General features: G+C 46.1%; 1 protein-coding gene across 3 annotated transcripts in view; it reads right to left on the reverse strand.

The window, feature by feature from the left end:
- LOC137412887 (gamma-tubulin complex component 5) overlaps positions 1-22,933 on the reverse strand; it is a 71,626-nt gene extending 48,693 nt beyond the window's left edge. The window contains exons 1-2 of one of the 3 annotated variants that reach the window (XM_068098217.2): positions 22,880-22,933; positions 652-759 (exon numbers count right to left, since the gene is read on the reverse strand). In XM_068098217.2, the coding sequence (XP_067954318.2) occupies positions 652-720 (69 nt within the window). In that variant the 5' untranslated portion in view covers positions 721-759; positions 22,880-22,933. Of the gene's footprint in view, positions 1-651; positions 809-22,879 lie in introns of those variants that run through there. The other 2 variants (XR_010981568.2, XM_068098216.2) reach the window with 2 other exon arrangements.
- Between the last annotated feature and the right edge of the window lie 470 nt (positions 22,934-23,403).

The following is a 23,403-nucleotide window of genomic DNA, read 5'->3' on the forward strand; positions in this document are numbered from 1 at the left end:
GAATCTCTCGGGATGAAGCTGAGGCTCTGGTCTAATCACTTCGCCATTGCAGACAGTTTGGTCGTCTCTCTGTCTTCTACCGCCTCCTTTCTGGTCTTGCACCCTCTGCTCTTTCCATGCTTTGTCCCACCACCACCCCCAGGTTTCTGCAGAGTTCACACGGTCCACCATCAACCACTTTTGATGTCAACCCACAAATACTAAATCCAGGATCACTGTTCACCTCCACTTATTTTTTCCTCTTTTTCCCCACCTGTGGCATCAACTTCCACATCCTCTTCAATCTCACTCTTCCTTCCAGATCTTCAAGACCATTGCTCTTCATCACCTCAGATTGTCCCCATCCTAAACCATGATCTTTTCTGCTGCCCTCGTTAGCCCCACCCAAATCCCTCCTAATTTTCCAATTTTTCCTCCTTGAAGTTTCCTTCTCCATACATGCATGTTTTGCATCCTATTTATGTCTGTTACGTCCTGATCCATTCAGTGTATTAGCTCGTCCACGAGCCACGACTATGTATACAAAAAATCCAATTTTTGGATACGAAAGGCCAGCTCTTCCACAATCTTTATTTTTTAATACGAAAAAGGCTTGCACATACTCAGAAGGCTTGAAGGCTCGTCAACTCAACACCAAGCTGTGCCACTCACGATGCTAGATGTTGAGAAGATGCTGGGTCCATCAGAATCAACCTCAGACTCATGCACATGTCTGTCCATATCTGTGACAGGTCACAAAGCCTTTCCTTCCCTCTGTTTCTGGTGGAAGAAACATTGTCATGCAATGCACACTGCACTACAAGTGAACAGATTTCGTTATTATTGCACAAGTAACCGGTATAATGAAGAAGTTGAAAATACAAATAAATATAAGTGAAGATGATATTTTAGGAAGACAATCATGTGTGCGCGCGCGCACACGCACACACACACACACACACACACACACACACACACACACACACACACACACACACACACACACACACACACACACACACACACACACACAAAACAAACCCACCAAACCCACCAAACCGCCTAGCCGCAGATTGGGCATAGGCAAAGAAGGCTCATTGGAGTGGCCAAGAAGAGGCCAGCTCGACTGCGACGGAGAACAAATCATTATTTATGCCGAACACCAAGGACACTACACCAATTGATTAAAAAAGATGGTGGGACTAGGTCAATCAGACAGGTGTAAGTTCTGCAAGGTGGAAACAGAAAGTACAAGCCATCTCCGATTGGGATGTTAAAAGCTCATGTCAGAACACCTGTGCACACAAAGGCACAACAAAGTATGAAGGACCACTGGCACATCTGCAAAAACCTCAATATCCCAGTCCCAGAAAAGTCATGGAAACATGAATCAAAAATGATAATTGAAAACAAGGAAGTAATGTTCACATATGACCTGATGATCCCATCAAGGGTGAACATAGAAAAAAACCATTACAACCAGATGTCGTACTGAGGTACAAAAAAGAAAAGAAGGCATTGCTACTTTAAGTTTCTGTACCCAGCAAAAAAAAAATCTGTACCCGAAACAACGCAGGAATCAAGAAAATGACAAAATACCAGGATCTCAAAAATGAAGTGAACAAGTACAGATACACCCAAAGTACACCGACCCCATGCCAAATATATAAATATCCACCAGTGCGGCATTACCGCGGCGCCATTGGCGCCCGGCGATACCGCTGTGCAGCACATGGAGATGGTATTGGGAAGGAGAGGTGTACAATAAATTGATTGATTAATTGCATAATTAAAATCAATAAATAGTAATCATAAAATAATTTCTTAATCAATTGGCTAATAGCATACCTCAACCACCAGTGTGTTTCATCCGAAGCTGCAACTTTGTGAAAATTGATCAAATGAGTCATTAATTGGAAAACAAATAAATAATTAATTGATTAATCAACAAAATAATTCATTGATTAATTGATTAATCAATAAACCAAAAATGTCCTTTATAGCCACATCATTTGGTCACTGTCGTATCCGAATATCAGCTTCCGAGCTCAAAAGGTGCCTGAGATATTGCCCAGATGAAAAAATAAATAAATAAGGGATAATACCAAAAGTAAATAAATAATAATAATAAAATAATGAAATAAATAATCAACTGGCTAATAGAATAACTAAACCACCACCGTTTCATCCGAATTTGTAACTTTTAAAAAAATAATTAAATCATTAATCAAATAATTAATCGATTAATTGATTAATCAATAAATCAAAAATAGCCTTTACAGCCAAATTACTTGGTCATTGTCGTGTCCAAATTTCAGCTTCCTAACTCAAAAGGTGCCCGATATTGTGCAGATGAGAAAGGAAATAAATAAGTGATTAATAAATTGATAATAATTAAGTAATTAATAAATTAATTGATTAATCAAAAAACAAAAAATACCATTTTTGCCAAAGCACGTGCTCACTATTGTGCCGAAATTTCAGATTCCTAGCTCAAACGATGGCTGAGATATTGCCCGGACAAACAAGAAAGAAAGAAAGAAAACAAACAAGAAACTGGAGTGAAAACTGAGTACTCCCTTTCAGCGCACGTCATCGCCGAGCCCCATTCAGTGCCCGGCGATGACGTCATGCAGAGCCTGGAGATGGAATAGGAAAGGAGCTGTGTACAAAATTTATTGGAAGGTGACAAGAACCGAAATTGTATCCGTGATAATTGCAGCAACGGGAATGATGAAAAAGCACCTAACAAAAATCTTAAAAACCATCTCTGGGAATATTAGTTCAAACGAACGACAGTTGGAAGCTGTCCGAGGCTCGGTGACGATCCTCAAAGGAGCCCATGGAACAAAACTCTGAGAACATTAAAACTTCATAACTTAGCGCATGAATCGTGATCCCTTATTGAAACGGAGGTGGATACTTTGTGACCTGGGAGGACTCGGTTCCATCTTCTGAAACCCGCACTTGGAGATGAGGAACAAAATAGTTGAGGTGTGCAATCAGACTGGATTTTTTTGGATACATGGTTAAGGCTCGTGGTGGAGTGAGAGCAGACTGGAAGGGAACAAAATGGAAAAGGGGAAACACCAACAGTAGAGTCGAGGTGAGAGTGACATCAATGGAAGGAGGAGAAGGACACATGGGGTGAACAATCTGCACACAAGCTGAATGAAACACACCAAGAAGAGGAAGGGGAAGGTGGGGATGAAACAGAAGAGGAACAAACCAACCGACAACGAGCAAAGTAATCGATGAGGGTGAGGGGGAAATCACAATAACCTGGAGGGTTTCGGAATGGGGTAATTTGGGGTAGAAGAGATAATGAGTAGGGATAGGGGATGACCTGAGGTATTGGTGATCAGCTGCCTTGAACTTCCAGAGGGAAGAATGAGAATGAACAGAGTGAGAAGGTTGGTTCCACAGGTGAGAGAAAAGATGAACAAATGAGTGGAGGTGAGCAGTGAGACTGGATTTTGTGAGTTTAACAAGAAGAGTGTTCCCGTGGCAGACCATGTGCACCCTGCAGAAACCTGTGAAGGACAGAACCAAGAGAGGGCACAGGGTGCAAAAACATAAAGGTGGTAAAATAGAGGCCACCAACCCGTCTGATATATGAGAATAACAGGCCGAGACACTCAGCTAGTCACGGGAGATCCCAATGAATGTGAGGGCCTTGCTTTCCACGGAATCAAGAAGGGCAAGGTGTGAGGCAGGGGCTTGACTGTATTATCCAATAGGACCTATGAAAAAATATATGATAAAATAATTATGCAAAAAAACTCATAATCCCCTTCCCACACCATAACCCATATGTTGAGGGGAGGAAACATCATCAACAATTTTACCTGGAGCATTCGCTCATTCCAGGGTATGACCACTTGGTAGGTCACAGTATCATCCTGCTATTAAACACCTCTGAAACACTTAAATCGTTTAGAATTTTTGTGGTCGGTTCTGAATGCTTTATTAATTATTGTAAACGAACACGGTATTTAAGATGATTTTGATCACTCAATTACCCATGTACGACGAATCCCTCCTTTGTCCCCTCACCCCATGTACGACGAATCCCTCCTTTGTCCCCTCACCCCATGTACGACGAATCCCTCCTTTGTCCCCTCACCCCATGTACGACTAATCCCTCCTTTGTCCCCTCACCCCATGTACGACTAATCCCTCCTTTGTCCCCTCACCCCATGTACGACTAATCCCTCCTTTGTCCCCTCACCCCATGTACGACTAATCCCTCCTTCATCCTCTCACCCCATGTACGACTAATCCCTCCTTCATCCCCTCACCCCATGTACGACTAATCCCTCCTTCATCCTCTCACCCCATGTACGACTAATCCCTCCTTCATCCTCTCACCCCATGTACGACTAATCCCTCCTTCATCCCCTCACCCCATGTACGACTAATCCCTCCTTCATCCCCTCACCCCATGTACGACTAATCCCTCCTTTGTCCCCTCACCCCATGTACGACTAATCCCTCCTTCATCCTCTCACCCCATGTACGACTAATCCCTCCTTCATCCCCTCACCCCATGTACGACTAATCCCTCCTTCATCCCCTCACCCCATGTACGACTAATCCCTCCTTCATCCTCTCACCCCATGTACGACTAATCCCTCCTTCATCCCCTCACCCCATGTACGACTAATCCCTCCTTCATCCTCTCACCCCATGTACGACGAATACCTCCTTCATCCCCTTACACCATATACGACTAATCCCTCCTTCATCCCCTCACCCCATGTATGACTAATCCCTCCTTCATCCCCTCACCCCATGTATGACTAATCCCTCCTTCATCTCCTCACCCATGTACGACTAATCCCTCCGTCGTCCCCTTCACCCCATGTATGATTAATCCCTCATTTGTCCCTCACCCCATGTATAACTAGTCCATCCTTTGTCCCCTTCACCTCCATGTATGACTAGTCCCTCCTTCATCCTCTCACCCCATGTACGACGAATACCTCCTTCATCCCCTTACACCATATACGACTAATCCCTCCTTCATCCCTTCACCCCATGTATGACTAATCCCTCCTTCATCCCCTCACCCCATGTATGACTAATCCCTCCTTCATCTCCTCACCCATGTACGACTAATCCCTCCGTCGTCCCCTTCACCCCATGTATGATTAATCCCTCATTTGTCCCTCACCCCATGTATAACTAGTCCCTCCTTTGTCCCTTCACTCCATACATGACTAGTCCATCCTTTGTCCTCTCACCCCATATATGACTGGCCCATCCTTTGGCTCGTGAAAGAGCTAACATTAATCACACAAAAAGTCAAACCGACACACAAAACACAAAAAACAAGGGGAGCGGCAGACAAGATGGGGAAAGAGGGGGAAGGACACAAACACAACATTTGAGAGCAGGGACATCGGGAGAAATGTGGGAGGGGAGGGCTTTGGGGGAGGTGGGAGAGGTATAAAACATATGAACACTGCAAGGACTATGGGGTGAATTAGCGGGGGTAGAAAAGATGAAGGTTTTGGATGGGGGAAGATAAGAGATGGTGGTGAACAGCTGTTTTAAAGATCTGGAGGGAGGAGTGGGATTGAAGGGAGTGGGGGCGTTTGTTCCAGAGGCGGGAGAAAAGGGGAATGAAAGAGTGAAGGTGAGCAGAGAGCCTAGATTTTGGCAGTTTAACCATAAGAGGGTTGCAGGCAGATCTTGTGCGACCTGAAGGAATATTGGGGGGACAGAGCACAGAGAGAGCTGGGGGAGCAAGGCCGGAGATGAGTCAGTAGAAGACAGAAAGAACACCAACCTGCCTGCGGTGAGGGAGTGAAAGGCCCTCGGAGTTAACTTCATCGCAGGAGATTCCAATGATTCTGAAAGCTTTGGCCTCAACAGCGTGAAGCCGAGCTAGGTGTGAGGCAGGAGCACCAGCCCAGAGGGGGGAACAGTATTCCATTGAGCTGCGGATGAAAGCCTTGTATGTGGTGAGGAGCTCAGGTGTGCCAAGGAAGGACTTCGCACGACGGAGGATGCCCAGTCGGCGACTGGCTTTGGAGGCCAGCTTGGAAATGTGGTTTTCCCAAGAAAGATCATGGCAGATAGTGAGACCCAAAAGCTTCAGCGACAGAACTTCTTGGAGAGGATTGTTGAGAAAGTAGATGGGAGGGTTTTCCAGTCAGTCCTTTCGGAGAGACATTGTAAGAGTGTGAGTCTGAGGACTGTATTGTGAGAGTGTGTGAGTCTGATTATAAGAGTCTGAGGTTTAAATAAGACAGGTTCCTCCAATATCCTCTCTAATGATGTTCTAATCATTTGCACCTGAGCTGGTGCACCTGATTCTAATTTTAGGTATTTGAAGTAGTGATAAATGTAAGGGTGTACTTACTTTTTCCACATGCGAAATTTGCATTTATGTTTATTTAAATTATACAATTGTCATGTATGAAGCTGCAAATATTCACCGTTTGAGAGCAGGGACATCCTGTGTCGTTGTATCCCTACACCGGGACCGCATTGTATCCCTACGCCCCAGCTCGGATGGCGCTGCAGTTAATCGGGCCTGTATCGGCAGAGTCAATAAACGTGTGCCGCAATCAATCATAGTTTGTCGGGATACCTTACATGGCGACGAGCATAAACATCTAGACCATGACTTATTTCGGCCATATCAATGAATTCGACCCTCATGAGGGAGATTTTGATACATATTCTGAGCGGTTGTCTTTCTACTTCGAGGCGAACGGCATCGTGACGGAATCCCGGATGAAGGCCGTCTTCTTGTCCGTTTGCGGGGGAGAGACGTTCACACTCGTTAAAAACCTGATTCGGCCTCGGACAATCCAGGAGCTCACGTATGCAGAGCTCAAGGCCGCTTTGAAGGAGCATTGTAATCCATCTCCTTCAGTCATCCTGTGTCGGTTTAATTTTTACATGTGCAGACAAGCAGCAAGGTCAGTCGATCGCAGACTTCATTGCACACCTCAAAAAACTGTGACATCTGTGTGAGTTTGGGGACACAATTGATGACATGCTCCGTTATTTGCTGGTGGTTGGCATGTCCGATGACCGCACTCGTAGACGCCTGCTTGCTGAGAGAAGACTGACGTTCCAAAATGCCAGAGACACCGCCATTTCCATGGAAAGTGCTGAATGCAACGCTACAAGCATCGGTGCCACTTGCTCGTCTGGTACCAGCCCTGCTCTGAATCGGTTGGATCATGTTCAACCAAAACGTTGGAACAAGTCTCCTCGTCAGAAGCCAGTGCAGTCTCAAACCCACAACAAATGTTTTTGGTGCAACGGAAAGCACCCTCCGGAGACGTGTCGGTTCAAAGATGCGACCTGCCATTTTTGTTCGAAAACTGGCCATATTGCTCCAGCTTGCATCACTCGCAAATCGGGAAAAGAGAAAGCTGCTGACAAGAAGATTCATCAGTTTATCGGTTCGGAGGAACCTGAGTTTGACCAGGTGAGCTCTGTTTCCGACAACTCAGAATCGTATGACTTGCTTCATATTGATTCTCACCATAAGCGGGACCCTCTTCTTGCCACTGTTGTCGTCAACAATCGACCATTGCAAATGGAGGTCGACACTGGTGCGGCCGTCTCGCTCATCAGCCATGCTGTTTTCACAAACCTGTGGAGTGATGCTGAACGACCCCATCTGAAACCTACTACCTATGGACTCTCCACCTATACAGGTGAGAAGATTGTTCCCTGCGGTACATGTGACGTCACGGTGGGCTACGATAACCGTGAGTTTCACCTACCCCTGATCGTCATTCCTGGAAAGGGCCCTTCCTTACTTGGCAGGAACTGGTTGAGCATAATTCGACTGAAGTGGAAAAGCATTCATCAAGTCCGGGCAGCCAACGTTTCTCCTACCGCAGCATACACACTCAAGAATGTGCTGGATACGTACCCGGATGTCTTCAAGGATGAGCTTGGAACCTTGAAAGGACATATGGCTAAACTCAGTGTTGACCGGGATGCCAATCCTATATTTTGCAGAGCTCGCCCAGTCCCTTTCGCCCTGCGTGAGCGGATTGACAAGGAACTGGCTCATCTTGAAAATCTGGGCATCATCGAGCAAATCCAGTATGCCGAATGGGCGGCGCCCATCGTTCCGGTCATAAAATCGGACCAGTCCATCCGCATATGTGGAGATTATAAAATGACCGTGAACAAGTGTTCTTCATTGGATAAATATCCAATCCCGAGGATCGAAGACCTCTATGCTCGTCTCACGGGAGGAAAGACTTTTACGAAACTCGATCTCAAATCCGCCTATCTACAGCTCCGCTTGGACGAGAATTCGAAATTATCTTACCATCAACACGCATCGTGGGTTGTAACCAGGATGATATTCTGGTCACTGGTCGTACGGACGCGGAACATCTACAAAACCTGGATAGAGTTCTGAAGAAGATTTCGGACTCCAGCCTACGTTTGCGTCGTGCAAGTTTATGGTGCCATCAGTCACGTACCTGGGTCATACGATTGATGCCGAGGGTCTACACCCGACAGATGAGAAAGTCCGAGCTATCAAGGATGCTCCTGCTCCACGAGACGTGACCGAATTGAAGTCATACCTCGGTTTGCTTCAGTTCTATGGTCGTTACATCCCGAATGTGACCAACGTTTTGGGCCACCTTTATCGGCTTTTGAGGAAAGGAGTCTCCTGGAGCTGGAGGTCTACTGAACAATCAGCATTCCAGACCTCTAAGGATCTGCTCAAATTGTCCAATGTTCTCGTTCATTTTGATCCAGAGAAGGATCTTGTGCTGACATGCGATGCCTGTCGGTATGGAGTGGGGAGTGTATTATCACACGTGATGCCTGATGGTACGGAAAGACCTGTTGCATTTGCATCCAGAACGTTGTCCCCGGCAGAGAAGAACTATTCCCAACTTGACAAGGAAGGATTGGGAATCGTTTTCGGCATCAGCAAATTTCGCCAGTACCTTCTTGGACATCATTTCACGATTCGCACTGATCACAAGCCGCTGATCAGTCTGTTTGGTCCAACTAAGGCGACATCTGACACACTACCGCCCAGGATCATCCGCTGGTCCCTGTTTCTCGCTGCTTATGACTACACCATATGTTATAAGCCCGATTCGTCTATCACAAATGCAGATGCCACGAGTCGGTTACCCCTTCCAGAATCCGTTGATGATTCGCCTACACCAGGATCCATTATCGCACTGATGGATCATCTGGAAGATTGTGCTGTCGATTCCGGCCAGATCCGCACTCATACTCGACGAGACCCCGTTTTGTCCAGAACTGTCCAGGCTGTACAGCTTGGATGGCATTTGCTACCTGAGGGTGACCCAGCTTTTGCGGCTCTTAAAGCACGTAAAAACGAACTCAGCATGGAAAATGGTTGCCTACTCTGGGGATGTCGTGTCGTGATCCTGGAAAATCTGCGTTCCAGGGTCATGGATGAAATCCATGACTGTCATCCCGGGATTGTGAAGATGAAGTCACTCACTAGAAACTATGTGTGGTGGCCGAATCTTGATGCTGATATCGAACATCATGTTCGACATTGTTACCCCTGCCAGAGCACCCGGAATACACCTGCGAAAGCGCCACTGCATCCCTGGGAATGGTCAAGCGAACCGTGGCATCGCCTACATCTCGATTATGCCGGGCCTATTAACGGCAGCATGATTCTAATAATTACGGACGTGCACACAAAATGGATTGATGCCTATGTGACGCGTGGTACTACGTCAGCCATTGTCATCGAAAGACTCAGATGCTGTTTCGCCACTCATGGTCTGCCCAGGATGATCGTGAGTGATAACGGTACGTGTTTTTCCAGTCCCGAGTTTGCCGAGTTCACACGTCGGAACGGCATCAAACATAAGTTTGTCAGCCCACATCACCAGGCTTCAAATGGCTTGGCCGAACGATCCGTGGGAATCATCAAATCCGGATTGCAGAAACTTCAGCAGGGAACCCTGGAAACAAAGCTTTCTCGTCTCCTGTTCAAATACTGCATCACGCCACAATCAACAACCGGTGCAGCTCCGTCTGAGTTATTGATGAAACGACACGTGAGATCGACACTTGACAATCTCAAACCAGACATATCATCAAACCTTTATCAGAGCCAGCTTAATCAAAAGTTGGTGCACGATAAGTCGTCCAACAGTCGCTGTGTCAACATTGGAGATCCAGTGTTTGCCCGAAATTTTGGTGCAGGTGCGACGTGGCTACTGGGGGACATCATCGAGAAGCCAGGTCCACTGTCCTGCGTGATTCGCCTGCAGGACGGCCGCGAAATTCGTCGACATCAGGACCACATAACCTACCGTCACTGTGGGTCGATAGAGCCGGCAGCATTGTCACAGTCAGGACAACAGTTCGACCCGCCACTGCCGGAGATCGTCGTGGCCGCTCCAGCCGGCTCGGATGCCCCGAAAACCTCTGCGAACGCTACACCCAAAGACCAAAGACCAAAGGAATCACCCGGACTCTGTATCCACTGGTACACCGCGACCCAAAGGAATCACCTCGGACTCTGTATCCACTGGTACACCGCGACGCTCAATGCGTGAGAGAAAAGCACCCGACCGGTTGAATCTTTGAAGATGTTTTTTTTCACGTTGACACATGTTCTATTTTCACGTTGACACATGCTCTATTTTCACGTTGACACATGTTCTATTTTCACGTTGACACATGTTCTATTTTCACGTTGACACACGTTCTATTTTCACGTATTTTCATAATCGCTTGCACACATATTTTCACATGTTTTGGAAATATTGCTTTTGAAATGTCAATTCTGGAAATCTAGCACGTATTGCTCTTGGTAATTTTGGACTTAAAGGGGAGGATGTCATGTATGAAGCTGCAAATATTCACCGTTGTATCCCTACACCGTGACCGCATTTGTATCCCTACGCCCCAGCTCAGATGGCGCTGCAGGGACTACAAAATGTAAATGTTTCATGATATTTGTTATATTATATCACCTTTATCTATCAATATTGTTGAAATGAAGATCAAATAGCTGTATGTTGAAATATGTTGAAAAAGTCGAAACTTTTCATGGGGTGTACTTACTTTTTCACGTGACTGTATATGGCTAGTCCATCCTTTGTCCCCTCACCCCATATATGACTGGTGCATCCTTTGTCCCCTCACCCCATATATGACTAGTCCATCCTTTGTCCCCTCACCCCATATATGACTGGCCCATCCTTTGTCCCCTCACCCCATATATGACTAGTCCATCCTTTGTCCCCTCACCCCATATATGACTGGCCCATCCTTTGTCCCTTCACCCCATATATGACTGGCTCATCCTTTGTCTCCTCACCCCATTTATGACTAGTCCATCCTTTGTCCCCTCACCCCATATATGACTGGCCCATCCTTTGTCCCCTCACCCCATATATGACTAGTGTTAGGTTCTCCTCCCCAAACCCCGGCCACGGTGTACCTCCGAGCCCCGAAAGGAGTCACGGCAGAAAGATGTGCTCTTATGTGTGCCAATGACCAATGGTGAAACCACACCAATCAATTGTTACAAAAACCAAGTATTGTATTAAAACCACACAACAATAACAAGCAATGCACGTACAAGAAAACCTCACTTGTACAGCAAACACCATATAATTTCTATGATGGTACCACCAATTTCCTGAATCAATAACTCACGGTATTCCCACGTGAGCAATCGGTAACATCCCCCAAAGTCACTGTGTCACGATACCAGGCCAAAGTCGATCCGCTTGGCTCTCGCGATCACAAGAAAAGGTCGTACTGAGACCTGAACCCAGAACGGCTAACAGTCGACGCTGCAGACGAGCCGCTTGGTGAGGTGTCGGGTCGACGTCGGTCCGGTAAAAGTTCACCCAAAAGGCGAATGGGAATTCACACCTTCGGTTCACCAGACAATGACGCTGACATGAACGATCAGCGGCTCCCAAGCGGAGAACCGCGAAGAGCCGCAAGTTCCCAAGCGAAATCCATGACACACACGAGAACCAGGCGAATGGTTGGTGCGAGGTGAAATGGCGGACGAGCCCGTAATTGAGGCGTACCTGCTCTCCAGCGATGATTCACTTTCGGAACCAAAAGCAAAACTCATCACGCAGGTTTATTTGCCACAGCAATAACGACACTGTCACAGGAATCCCTTTCCCAGGGAAACCAATATTCGCTCGTGACTAATGTCGACCAGCGTCCGCTCGACCTCACGAAGCAGATCGGCCTTTCTTTCCCGATCTCACTCGATCCGCTTGCCGCCTCTTCTTCTTCTTCCGTTTTCTCCCTCGCCCGTCTCGTTTTCCTTCCGAGACATTATTTTTACCTTTGAAGACAGTTATCTCCATTTCACACTCAAACTGTAACAATAATAGTACATGAAACTAAAAATGCTTCAAGTGGATGACAACCACAAAGACGGAAGTGACGAATCTGTAACACCCCACCCTCAAGAAAGAAAGTTTGAACATAGTGAAAACTTTCTTTTCATGCAAAAACCCGCTTTAACAAACAAAAGTAAAACTTACACCCAAACACTACCAATCAACCTATGGCTGATCAACTCAGGTGAGCAACAAAAATTAATATTCCCCAGAAGAAAGCAACAAAACTTCCAAACAACCTACAGGAATTTTCAAAGTTAGTTCACTCAGGATAAAGCATTGGCAACGACATTGTCCCTGCCCTTTACATGCTCAATTTCCAAGTTGAACTCCTGCAAAGACAAACTCCATCTCATCAACCTCTGATTTTTATTTTTCATTTTTTGAATGAAGGTTAAGGGGTTGTGATCAGTGAAGACTTTTATAGGAAAGGTAGTAGTTCCCAGATACACCTCACAATGCTGAAGCGCTAGCAGGAGAGCAAGGGTCTCTTTTTCAATGGTGGCATAATTTGCCTGATGTTTGTTAAACTTTTTCGAATAGTAGCACACCGGGTGATCCACGCCATCATCATCTTCCTGTAATAGAACTACCCCAGCTCCCACATCACTTGCATCAATGGCCAACTTGAAAGGTTCTTGAAAATCCGGGGCTGCTAGGACAGGAGAGCTCATTAATATCGCTTTGACGTGGGCAAAGGCAGCCTGACATTTGTCATCCCAAACAAACTTGGTCTCTTTCCTCAGCAAATTCGTTAAAGGGGCTACCACATCAGAAAAATTCCTGCAGAACCGCCGGTACCAACCAGCCATACCCAAGAATCTCATAAGCTCCTTCTTCCCTTTTGGAACTTGGAAGCAATCAATGGCTTCTATCTTGGCTGTCACTGGTTGCACCTGACCCTGACCTACTACATGGCCTAGGAACACCACCTATGCTTTTACAAACTCACTCTTAGATAAGTTGATGGTCAACCCTGCCTCGGTCAGTTTCTTGAAAAATGCATGAATTTGTTTAATATGATCTTCCATGGTCATGGTGTGGATGATGACATCATCCAGATAAGCCTCCATCCCCTCAAGGTCTGCAATAAGCTTATTAATCAGCCATTGAAATGTAGCAAGCCCGTTTTTCAATCCAAAGGGAAGAACCTTGTACTGATACAACCCATTTGGTGTGACTAAAGCCGAGATTTCCTTGGCTCAATCAGTAAAAGGAATCTGCCAATACCCTTTCAGCAAGTCAAATTTAGTTACAAATTTAGCTGGGCCTATTCTATCAATAGTCATCAATCCTCGGGATGGGATATGAGTCGGTCTTGGTCACTGCATTAACCCATTTTAAATCCGTACAACAGCGAAAACTGCCCTCGGGTTTTGGAACCAACACACATGGTGAGCTCCATTCGCTGCTGCTTGGTTCGATGATGTCATTCTCCAACATATACTGAACCTCCTTCCGAAGATAATCCATCTTCACAGGGTTCATCCGATAGGGGTGTTGTTTCACAGGAGTGGCCTTCCCCACCTCAAAATCATGATATACCAAGTCAGTATGACCAGGTGCATCTGTGAACAAATGTGCAAACTCAAAAATTAGGCTGGATAGTTGTCCTTGTTGTTCCCTCGTCAAATGACCTAATTTCTCGTCTAAATTACTCAACACTTCCGTGTTCGTCAATCTGCTGGGACAAGCCTGGTCATCAATGTTATCAAACTTCACACCGGCCTCAACCTCTGGATTCTCTTGCACCCCGACTACAGGTACGACAGGTGAGACAGGAACCATTTCTTCCACAGGCTTCCTCTCATCATATTTCTTCAGTCGGTTGACATGACACAGCTGCCGCTTTTTCCATCGGTCGGGAGTTGTCACCACGTAATCTGTTTCATTAACCCTCCTTTCGATTGCATAGGGACCAAAATACATAGCCTGTAGTGGCTGACCTGGAAGAGGAAGCAATACTAACACCCAGTCCTTGGGACTGAAATTTCTTATCTGAAATTTCTTGTCATGTCTCACTTTCATTTTATCCTGTGTTAGACAAGTAAAAATTTGAGAATTTTCGAATAGTGTAGGCATTTTGTGTTAAAAGTGATTAAACAAGTTTTTTTTGATAATTCGAGGGTGCTGAATTCAAAAATGCTGTTTAACCGGTTCAATTTTGGAGTCTTAACCTTCAAATTGTAAAAAACAAAATGCCCGCCATTTTCAGCATATTTTTTGCCATAACTTGAATTTTAAGCAACATAGAAGGCTCAAAATAGTGGCAATACCCATGTTTGTGATACTGAGGATTCCAAATTTACTGTTACCTAAGTTGTAACTAGTTTGGTTTCGCCGCCAAGTGTTGTCACGGCGTGTGATAAACCTGGACCTGATTCTGCAGCATGAGCTTATGCCTGTGCCAATTTCACTTGCTGCCATGAATGGGAGTCTACATACAGGCAGTAGCGGTAAATCCCGACTGGCAAATGAGTTGATTCAAGATGTCTCAACCCCAGAACAAGTGACATTAACTGGAAGTACTTGCTTAGTAATTGATGGTCAAGCACTGGTGATGGCTCTTGGAAAGCCCAGCGGAATAACCACATTTGGTGAATATGCAGATGCGTTTGTGAATTCAGTGTTTGCCATGGGGAAAAAATTTGAGAGAGTTGACGTAACTTTCAACCGATACCAGCAGGATTCCATCAAGACTGGAACCAGAATGAAACGTACCCGGGCCTCTCGACCAATACGTCGGGTAATAGAAAACCAAAACGTTCCTCTACCAGACAAATGGACCAACTTTCTCTCACTTGGAGAGAATAAGGCAAATCTAGCAGAGTTTCTTTCTCAGCAGCTCATGACAAATGCGGTGTCTATTGCACCCACAACACTTGTAGTGGCTGGAGGATTTGCACAGATCACAGACGTGAAATCTTCAGATCCAGAGATGGACACATCATCCATACAGGCCAACCATGAGGAGGTGGACACACGACTTGTTCTTCATTGCGTCGACACAAATGCTGAAACAGTGGTGGTTTTAGTGCGTGACACTGACGTGCTGGTCTTGTTAGCTGCTCATTTTGATAAGATGCCATGCACTCAGCTGTGGATGAAGGCAGGAACTCTTAAGAAGCCAAAATACATTCCCATCCACAAACTCCACCAGAAACTGCCACCTTGCCAAGTGGAAGCGTTGCTGCCATTCCATGCAATTACTGGTTGTGACAGTGTGTCCCAGCTTGCTGGCCACAGCAAAAATACAGCCTGGAAGGTGTTTCAAACACACAGCCAATTGTTGACAGATCTAGGCACAGAAGATATCACTGAAGAAGTAATCAACGATGCAGAAAAGTTCATATGCCGTCTTTACAAGGTACCCGATGATGTGGACAGATGCGACAAGGCACGTGTAATACTCTTCTCTAAGGGTTGTCCACAGGAGACTCTGCCACCAATATCAGATGCAGTGAGACTACACATAAGGCGCGCACATTACCAGGCTTTTATTTGGAAGCGCGCAACCATCGCTACTCCAGTAGTCCCCCAAGTAACAGACATTGGATGGACATACATCGATGGGAACTTGGTGCCGAAGTTGATGACGCTATCTCCAATTCCTAAGGCGTGTCGCGAGATAGTAACATGCGGATGTACCAAAGGATGTATAAATGGCCGTTGCAGCTGCAGAAAAGCTGGGCTAACATGCACAGGAGGATGTGCATGTGCATACAACAGACAACTAGAATGCAGAAACAGAACAGACTAAGATAGACAGGTAAACATTTGAGAATGCCAATATTGAGCTATACGGTATTTATAAAGTATAATTACTAAAAGGCAGCCATTTTGGAACTTTACCCCTTTTTTAAATGCACTTTAGAAATGATTTAATATCATTTTTTTTGTTCTAAAGAAATTAAAAGCGCATTTGACCAGTGAAAGTGATGTACATAAAAAAATACACCCCAGAAATTACCAAAAATATGGCGGCCATCTTGGAATTCAACATGGCGGCGAAACCAAACTAGTTACAACTTAGGTAACAGTAAATTTGGAATCCTCAGTATCACAAACATGGGTATTGCCACTATTTTGAGCCTTCTATGTTGCTTAAAATTCAAGTTATGGCAAAAAATATGCTGAAAATGGCGGGCATTTTGTTTTTTACAATTTGAAGGTTAAGACTCCAAAATTGAACCGGTTAAACAGCATTTTTGAATTCAGCACCCTCGAATTATCCTAAAAAACTTGTTTAACCACTTTTAACACGAAATGCTTCCAACATTTTATATAAGCACAAATTCTCAAATTTTTACTTGTATATGTCACTTTCAAGTTTCCTCTTGCAACTTCACAAGCCTTTGCCAATCTGTGCCTAACCGTTGACACATACTCTACCACTGTTGACTGTGACTCCTCCTGTAGCCACTGTTCTTTCACCAATTTCAATGGTCTCCGAACTGCGTGCCCAAACACAAGCTGAAAAGGACTGAATCCCAATGACTCCTGAACAGATTCCCTCGTGGCAAACAGCAATAAGGGTATTCCCTCATCCCAATCCTTGTCAGATTCAAAACAGTACGTTCTGATCATATTCTTCAATGTCTGGTGAAACCTTTCCAAGGCCCCTTGGCTCTCGGGATGGTAAGTACTTGATCTTACATTGCTCCACTCCCAACAGGTGTACCACTTGCTGAAAAAGCGTTGACATGAAATTGGAACCCTGATCAGACTGGATGACCTCAGGTAGGCCAACCAGAGTGAAAATTTTAATCAAGGCCTTCGCAATAACTGCCGCAGTAATTTTCCTCAGAGGCACCGCTTCTGGGAATCTCGTGGAAGCGCACATGATGGTCAGCAAATACTGATGTCCAGCCTTAATTTTAGGTAAAGGGCCTACACAGTCCATAATGACTCAGCTGAATGGCTCTTCAAAAGCTGGAATTGGTTTTAAAGGTGCATAGGGGACTTTCTGATTAGGTTTTCCCACCAGCTGGCAAGAATGGCAAGATTTACAGAACTCCGCCACATCACGTCGCAATCCTGGCCAGAAAAAATGTACCAAAATTCTGTCACATGTCTTGTTCACTCCAAGGTGCCCGGCCAAAGGTGTCTCATGTGCCAAACTCAATATCTCCTTCCGGTACGGTGGTGGCACCACAATTTGGTAATGAACTTTCCACTCGTCATTTGCTGGCACCTCCGGTGGTCTCCATTTTCTCATGAGTATTTCCCCTTTCATGAAGTAACCAACAGGTACCTTCATAGCCTCTTCCTCTGTAATGGCTTTACCAATCAAACTCCGGAGCTCCGAATCTCTGTGTTGCTCTTCAACAAGTCTCTTTCTGACAAGCACCGTCTGTTCAGCCTCGTTCCCAGATGTCTCTGATGGACACTCCATTTTCTCTTTTGGTCCAGATGCCACCTTTTCCTTAGATTCCTTGATGTCACTCCCTTTCCTATTATCTCTTCCCGACTTTTCCTGCAATATCTCAATGAACCCAAATCCACATCACCTTCCTTCTCCTTCTCTTCAGAGCACTTCCTACCCATAGCACGAGTCACTGCACAGGATGGAAAGATACCCGGATTCTCCTGCTCTGACTGTGCTGTGTTATTTTCCATACTGGGCTTTTCAACCAACATCGGATTACCAGAAACTCGACCCCCGGCCAAAGCATACCCGATAATAAAAGAAATTCCCTCAACAGGAAGAGTGGCTTGTAACCCCACAGTGACCGGTCCTGACACCAACTCAGACTTTAAATGGATTACATGAAGAGGAGCTTTAACATAGCCACCAACCCCCTGTAAGAGAACACTAACCCCAGTTGCCGTCTTCTCCGACAATGATAAAATGCCCTCAAGCATCAAAGATTGATGTGCTCCTGTGTCCCTCAATACCCTAACAGGTCTCTGGTTAGTTAAGTCCCCATCCAGTGACACAAAACCCTCAGAAATAAAAGGTTTGTAACCCTCTTGGACAAGGTCGTTCTGTGATGCCGTAACTTTGGCACGGGAACCTTCACAAGGCACTGTCCTCCAAGGACGATTTCTTGCATTGGCCAACGCATTCGGAGTTGCACTAGCCTGACTCCGATCCTGATTTTTCCTTTTCAGGGCGTAACATTGGGACATCAAATGCCCAGGTTTCTTGCAAAAAGCGCAAGTAGGCCCGGAGGAAAAACCCGTGGTCTGCCTCGGGCCCCCCGGAAGATAGGTATGCCTTGGAACTGCAGTCTTCTGATCCCTAAAAGTCGCGGTATCAGATTTGTCCCCATAGTCCTCTCCAGGCCACCTCCATGAAAATTTGTTCTCCGAACCTGATTTACCGTAACTCCCCTGGCTAACTCTAGGCGGGAAGTTAGGTTTGTGGAACCCCATCCGGTGTGTCAAGGCATAGTCATCTGCCACTGTTGCTGCCTCATACAACTCAGGTACCTTTTTTTCATCCAGATGCACTTTAATGTCCACGTAGACACACTGTTTGAATTCCTCCACCAAGATCAATTGTCGTAAACGGTTGAAGTCTTTCCCAATCTCCTTCGAGTCACACCACCTATCAAACATAGTTTCCTTCATTCTGGCAAACTCCACATGGGTCTCACTCTCCCTCTTCCTGGCATTCCTAAATTTTTGGCGGTAAGCTTCAGGGACTAATTCATAGGCTTTGAGAATGGCTTTCTTCACTATCTCATAATCTGCACATTGCTCAATCGGTAAAGCCGAATAGATATCTTGAGCTTTACCCACCAGAACACTTTGTACTAACATAGTCCATGACCCCACAGGCCATTTTAACATTTGAGCCACCTTCTCAAAGTGTAGAAAGAACTTGGCTACTTCCTTTTCATTAAAGGGTGGAACCAGCCTCACATGCTTACCAACATCCCAAGAGTTCTGACTGGTTGTCGAACTAGCCGGCATGGATACTATTTCTCTCCGTTCCCCCAGTAATTCAAGCTCCTTGAGTTTAAGTTCCCTCTGATACTCCATGTCCCGTTCCTTTAACTCCCTTTCGGCTCTTCTTTCCTCTGCTCTTTCCGCTGCTCTTCTCTCCTCGAGTTCTCGTTCCTGTTCTGCTCTTTCCTTTTCTGCTTTCCATTCCAACTCTTTTATCCTTTCCTGGCTCTGCAGTTGCATCTCCATTTTCCGGAGCTCCATATTTCCTTTTTCCTCTGGTAACCAATCCAAGGCTACCTCTTCCCATGTTCCTTGTCCCACTAGAGATTCTACCACCAATGTCTGAATCTCTGCTTTCTTCATACTAACTCGGACCTCCAAGTTATAATATGTGGCCAATATCATAAGTTCCGATCTTTTTAACGCCTGGAATTATGCCTCGTTAGGGGACGTCGCAAACTTTTCGACTTCAAACACCATTGTGACTATTAGTTAGCACCTGTTAACCTTCACACAAAAAATTCAAAATTTTCAGAAATACAAATTTGGGAATGTTAGAAAATTCCAAATTTGGGAATTTTGGGAATGTGAGGGAATTTTGTCCCGGACGAGCCCCCAATTTCTGTTACGTGCTCCTCCCCAAACCCCGGCCAGGGTGTACCTCCGAGCCCCGAAAGGAGTCACGGCAGAAAGATGTGTTATTATGTGTGCCAATGACCAATGGTGAAACCACACCAATCAATTGTTACAAAAACCAAGTATTGTATTAAAACCACACAATAATAACAAGTAACGCACGTACAAGAAAACCTCACTTGCACAGCAAACACCATATAATTTCTATGATGGTACCACCAATTTCCTGAATCAATAACTCATGGTATTCGCATGTGAGCAATCGGTAACACCCCCCAAAGTCACTGTGTCACGATACCAGGCCAAAGTCGATCCCCTTGGCTCTCGCAATCACAAGAAAAGGTCGTACAGAGACCTGAACCCAGAACGGCTAACAGCCGACGCTGCAGATGAGCCGCTTGGTGAGGTGTTGGGCCGACGTCGGTCCGGTAAAAGTTCACCCAAAAGGCGACTGGGAATTCACACCTTCGGTTCACCAGACAATGACGCTGACATGAACGATCAGCGCGGCTCCCAAGCGGAGAACCGCGAAGAACTGCGAGTTCCCAAGCAAAATCCACGACACACACGAGAACCAGGCGAATGGCTGGTGCGAGGCGAAATGGCTGGTGCGAGGTGAAATGGCGGACGAGCCCGTAATGGAGGCGTACCAGCTCTCCAGCGATGATTCACTTTCGGAACCAAAAGCAAAACCCGTAATGCAGGTTTATTTGCCGTAGCAATAACGACACTGTCACAAGAATCCCTTTCCCGGGGAAACCAATATTCGCTCGTGACCAATGTCCACCAGCGTCCGCTCGACCTCTCGAAGCCGATAGGCCTTCCTTTCCCCATCTCACTCGATCCGCTCGCCCCCCCCTCTTCTTCTTCTTCCGTTTTCTTCCGTTTTCTCCCTCACCCATCTCGTTTTCCTTCTGAGACATTATTTTTACCTTTGAAGACAGTTATCTCCATTTCACCCTCAAACTGCAACAATAATAGTACATGAAACTAAAAATGCTTCAAGTGGATGACAACCACAAAGACGGAAGTGACGAATCCGTAACACTAGTCCATCCTTTGTCCCCTCACCCCACATATGACTAGTCCATCCTTTGTCCCCTCACCCCATATATGACTGGCCCATCCTTTGTCCCCTCACCCCATATATGACTGGCCCATCCTTTGTCTCCTCACCCCATATATGACTCGGCCATCCTTTGTCCCCTCACTCCATATATGACTGGCCCATCCTATGTCCCCACACCCCATATATATGACTGGCCCATCCTATCTCCCCTCACCCCATATATGACTAGTCCCTCCTTTGTCCCCTTCACCCCATGTATGAATAGTCTGTCCCTTCTCCTCCTCACCCTATATATGACTAGTCCATCCTTTGTCCCCTCACTCCATATATGGTAGTCCATCCTTTGTCCCCTCACCCCATATATGACTAGTACATCCTTTGTCCCCTCACCCCATATATGACTAGTCCATCCTTTGTCCCCTAACCCCATATATGGTTAGTCCATCCTTTGTCCCCTCACCCCATGTATGACTAATCCCTCCTTTGTCCCCTCACCCCATATATGACTAGTCCATCCTTTGTCCCCTCACCCCATATATGGCAAGTCCATCCTTTGTCCCCTCACCCCATATATGACTGGCCCATCCTTTGTCCCCTCGCCCCATATATGACTAGTCCCTCCTTTGTCCCCTTCACCCCATGTATGAATAGTCTGTCCCTTCTCCGCCTCACCCCATATATGACTCGTCCATCCTTTGTCCCCTCACCCCATATATGGTAGTCCATCCTTTGTCCCCTCACCCCATATATGACTAGTCCATCCTTTGTCCCCTCACCCCATATATGACTGGCCCATCCTTTGTCCCCTCACCCCATATATGAATGGCCCATCCTTTGTCCACTCACCCCATATATGAATGGCCCATCCTTTGTCCCCTCACCCCATATATGGTAGTCCATCCTTTGTCCCCTCACCCCATATATGGCAAGTCCATCCTTTGTCTCCTCACCCCATATATGACTGGCCCATCCTTTGTCCCCTCGCCCCATATATGACTAGTCCCTCCTTTGTCCCCTTCACCCCATGTATGAATTATCTGTCCCTTCTCCGCCTCACCCCATATATGACTCGTCCATCCTTTGTCCTCTCACCCCATGTATGACTAGTCCATCCTTTGGCCCCTCACCCCATATATGACTAGTCCATCCTTTGTCCTCTCACCCCATATATGACTAGTCCATCCTTTGTCCCCTCACCCCATATATGACTAGTCCATCCTTTGGCCCCTCACCCCATATATGACTGGCCCATCCTTTGTCCCCTCACCCCATATATGAATGGCCCATCCTTTGTCCCCTCACCCCATATATGAATGGCCCATCCTTTGTCCCCTCACCCCATATATGGTAGTCCATCCTTTGTCCCCTCACGCCATATATGACTAGTCCATCCTTTGTCCCCTCACCCCATATATGACTGGCCCATCCTTTGTCCCCTCACCCCATATATGAATGGCCCATCCTTTGTCCCCTCACCCCATATATGAATGGCCCATCCTTTGTCCCCTCACCCCATATATGACTAGTCCATCCTTTGTCCCCTCACCCCATATATGACTAGTCCATCCTTTGTCCCCTCACCCCATATATGACTGGCTCCTCAATTGTTCCCCATTTCCACGTTTTCCTCATTCGAGGCGTTCTTTTAAAAATAAACATTAACATTTAAAACGCCAAAGAAAAATACGACTTAATGAGTAAAATTATTTTAAATAACAAACTGAAAATGAATTAATCTGATAAAACAAAAATATACGATTATTTTTCATTGTATACCGTATACGATTTTGTCGTTCTCTATACAAGTAAGTGTACTTGTACTCGGACACAAACAAAACACCTGCAGATTTGTCCAACTTAAAGTTAACGTGTGCAACCTCGGCTCTCTCTCCAAGCCGGACATCCTCGCTGCAGCACTCACCTGCACGAGCGGCGGGGACGGTGCTTCGCGGGTCGTCACACTCCGTACGCGCTGACGTCACACGCCGCGCGCACTAGCGTCACACGGCAATTTCGGTAAGAATCGCAATCTGACGCCTCACGCTCGATCTCCTCCACCAACTCTCCTGCACCATTCATGCAGTAGTACATCCGTGCCTTCTTTATGTCAGGTCAGTCCTGCGGGACTGCCACTAGGAACAGGTAACCCATTGCTACCTGCCACGTGATCGGGTTGCGTCTTCTCGACGACAGAACCGACACCCATCACTGAATTTGCTCGTAGTGAGGGTCACTGTGACACCTGGCAGGACTAAAATCAACACCTGCCAGGACGGATGGACCCCCTTCGGGAGCCAACGGCCATTCAGTGCAGAGACGGTGTCTCCTAAAAAAAAAAACACCCAATCGGGGCAGGAATATTAAACCCCCTTCCTCCCCCCTTGACCGAGTCACTCCCTCCTGCACAGAGGTCCAGTGAAGAGGTTTCCTCGTTTCAGGACGAGG

The sequence above is a fragment of the Myxine glutinosa genome, chromosome 2 (genome assembly GCF_964187855.1).
Source record: "Myxine glutinosa chromosome 2, kmMyxGlut1.1, whole genome shotgun sequence".
Classification (NCBI taxonomy): Eukaryota; Metazoa; Chordata; class Myxini; order Myxiniformes; family Myxinidae; genus Myxine; species Myxine glutinosa.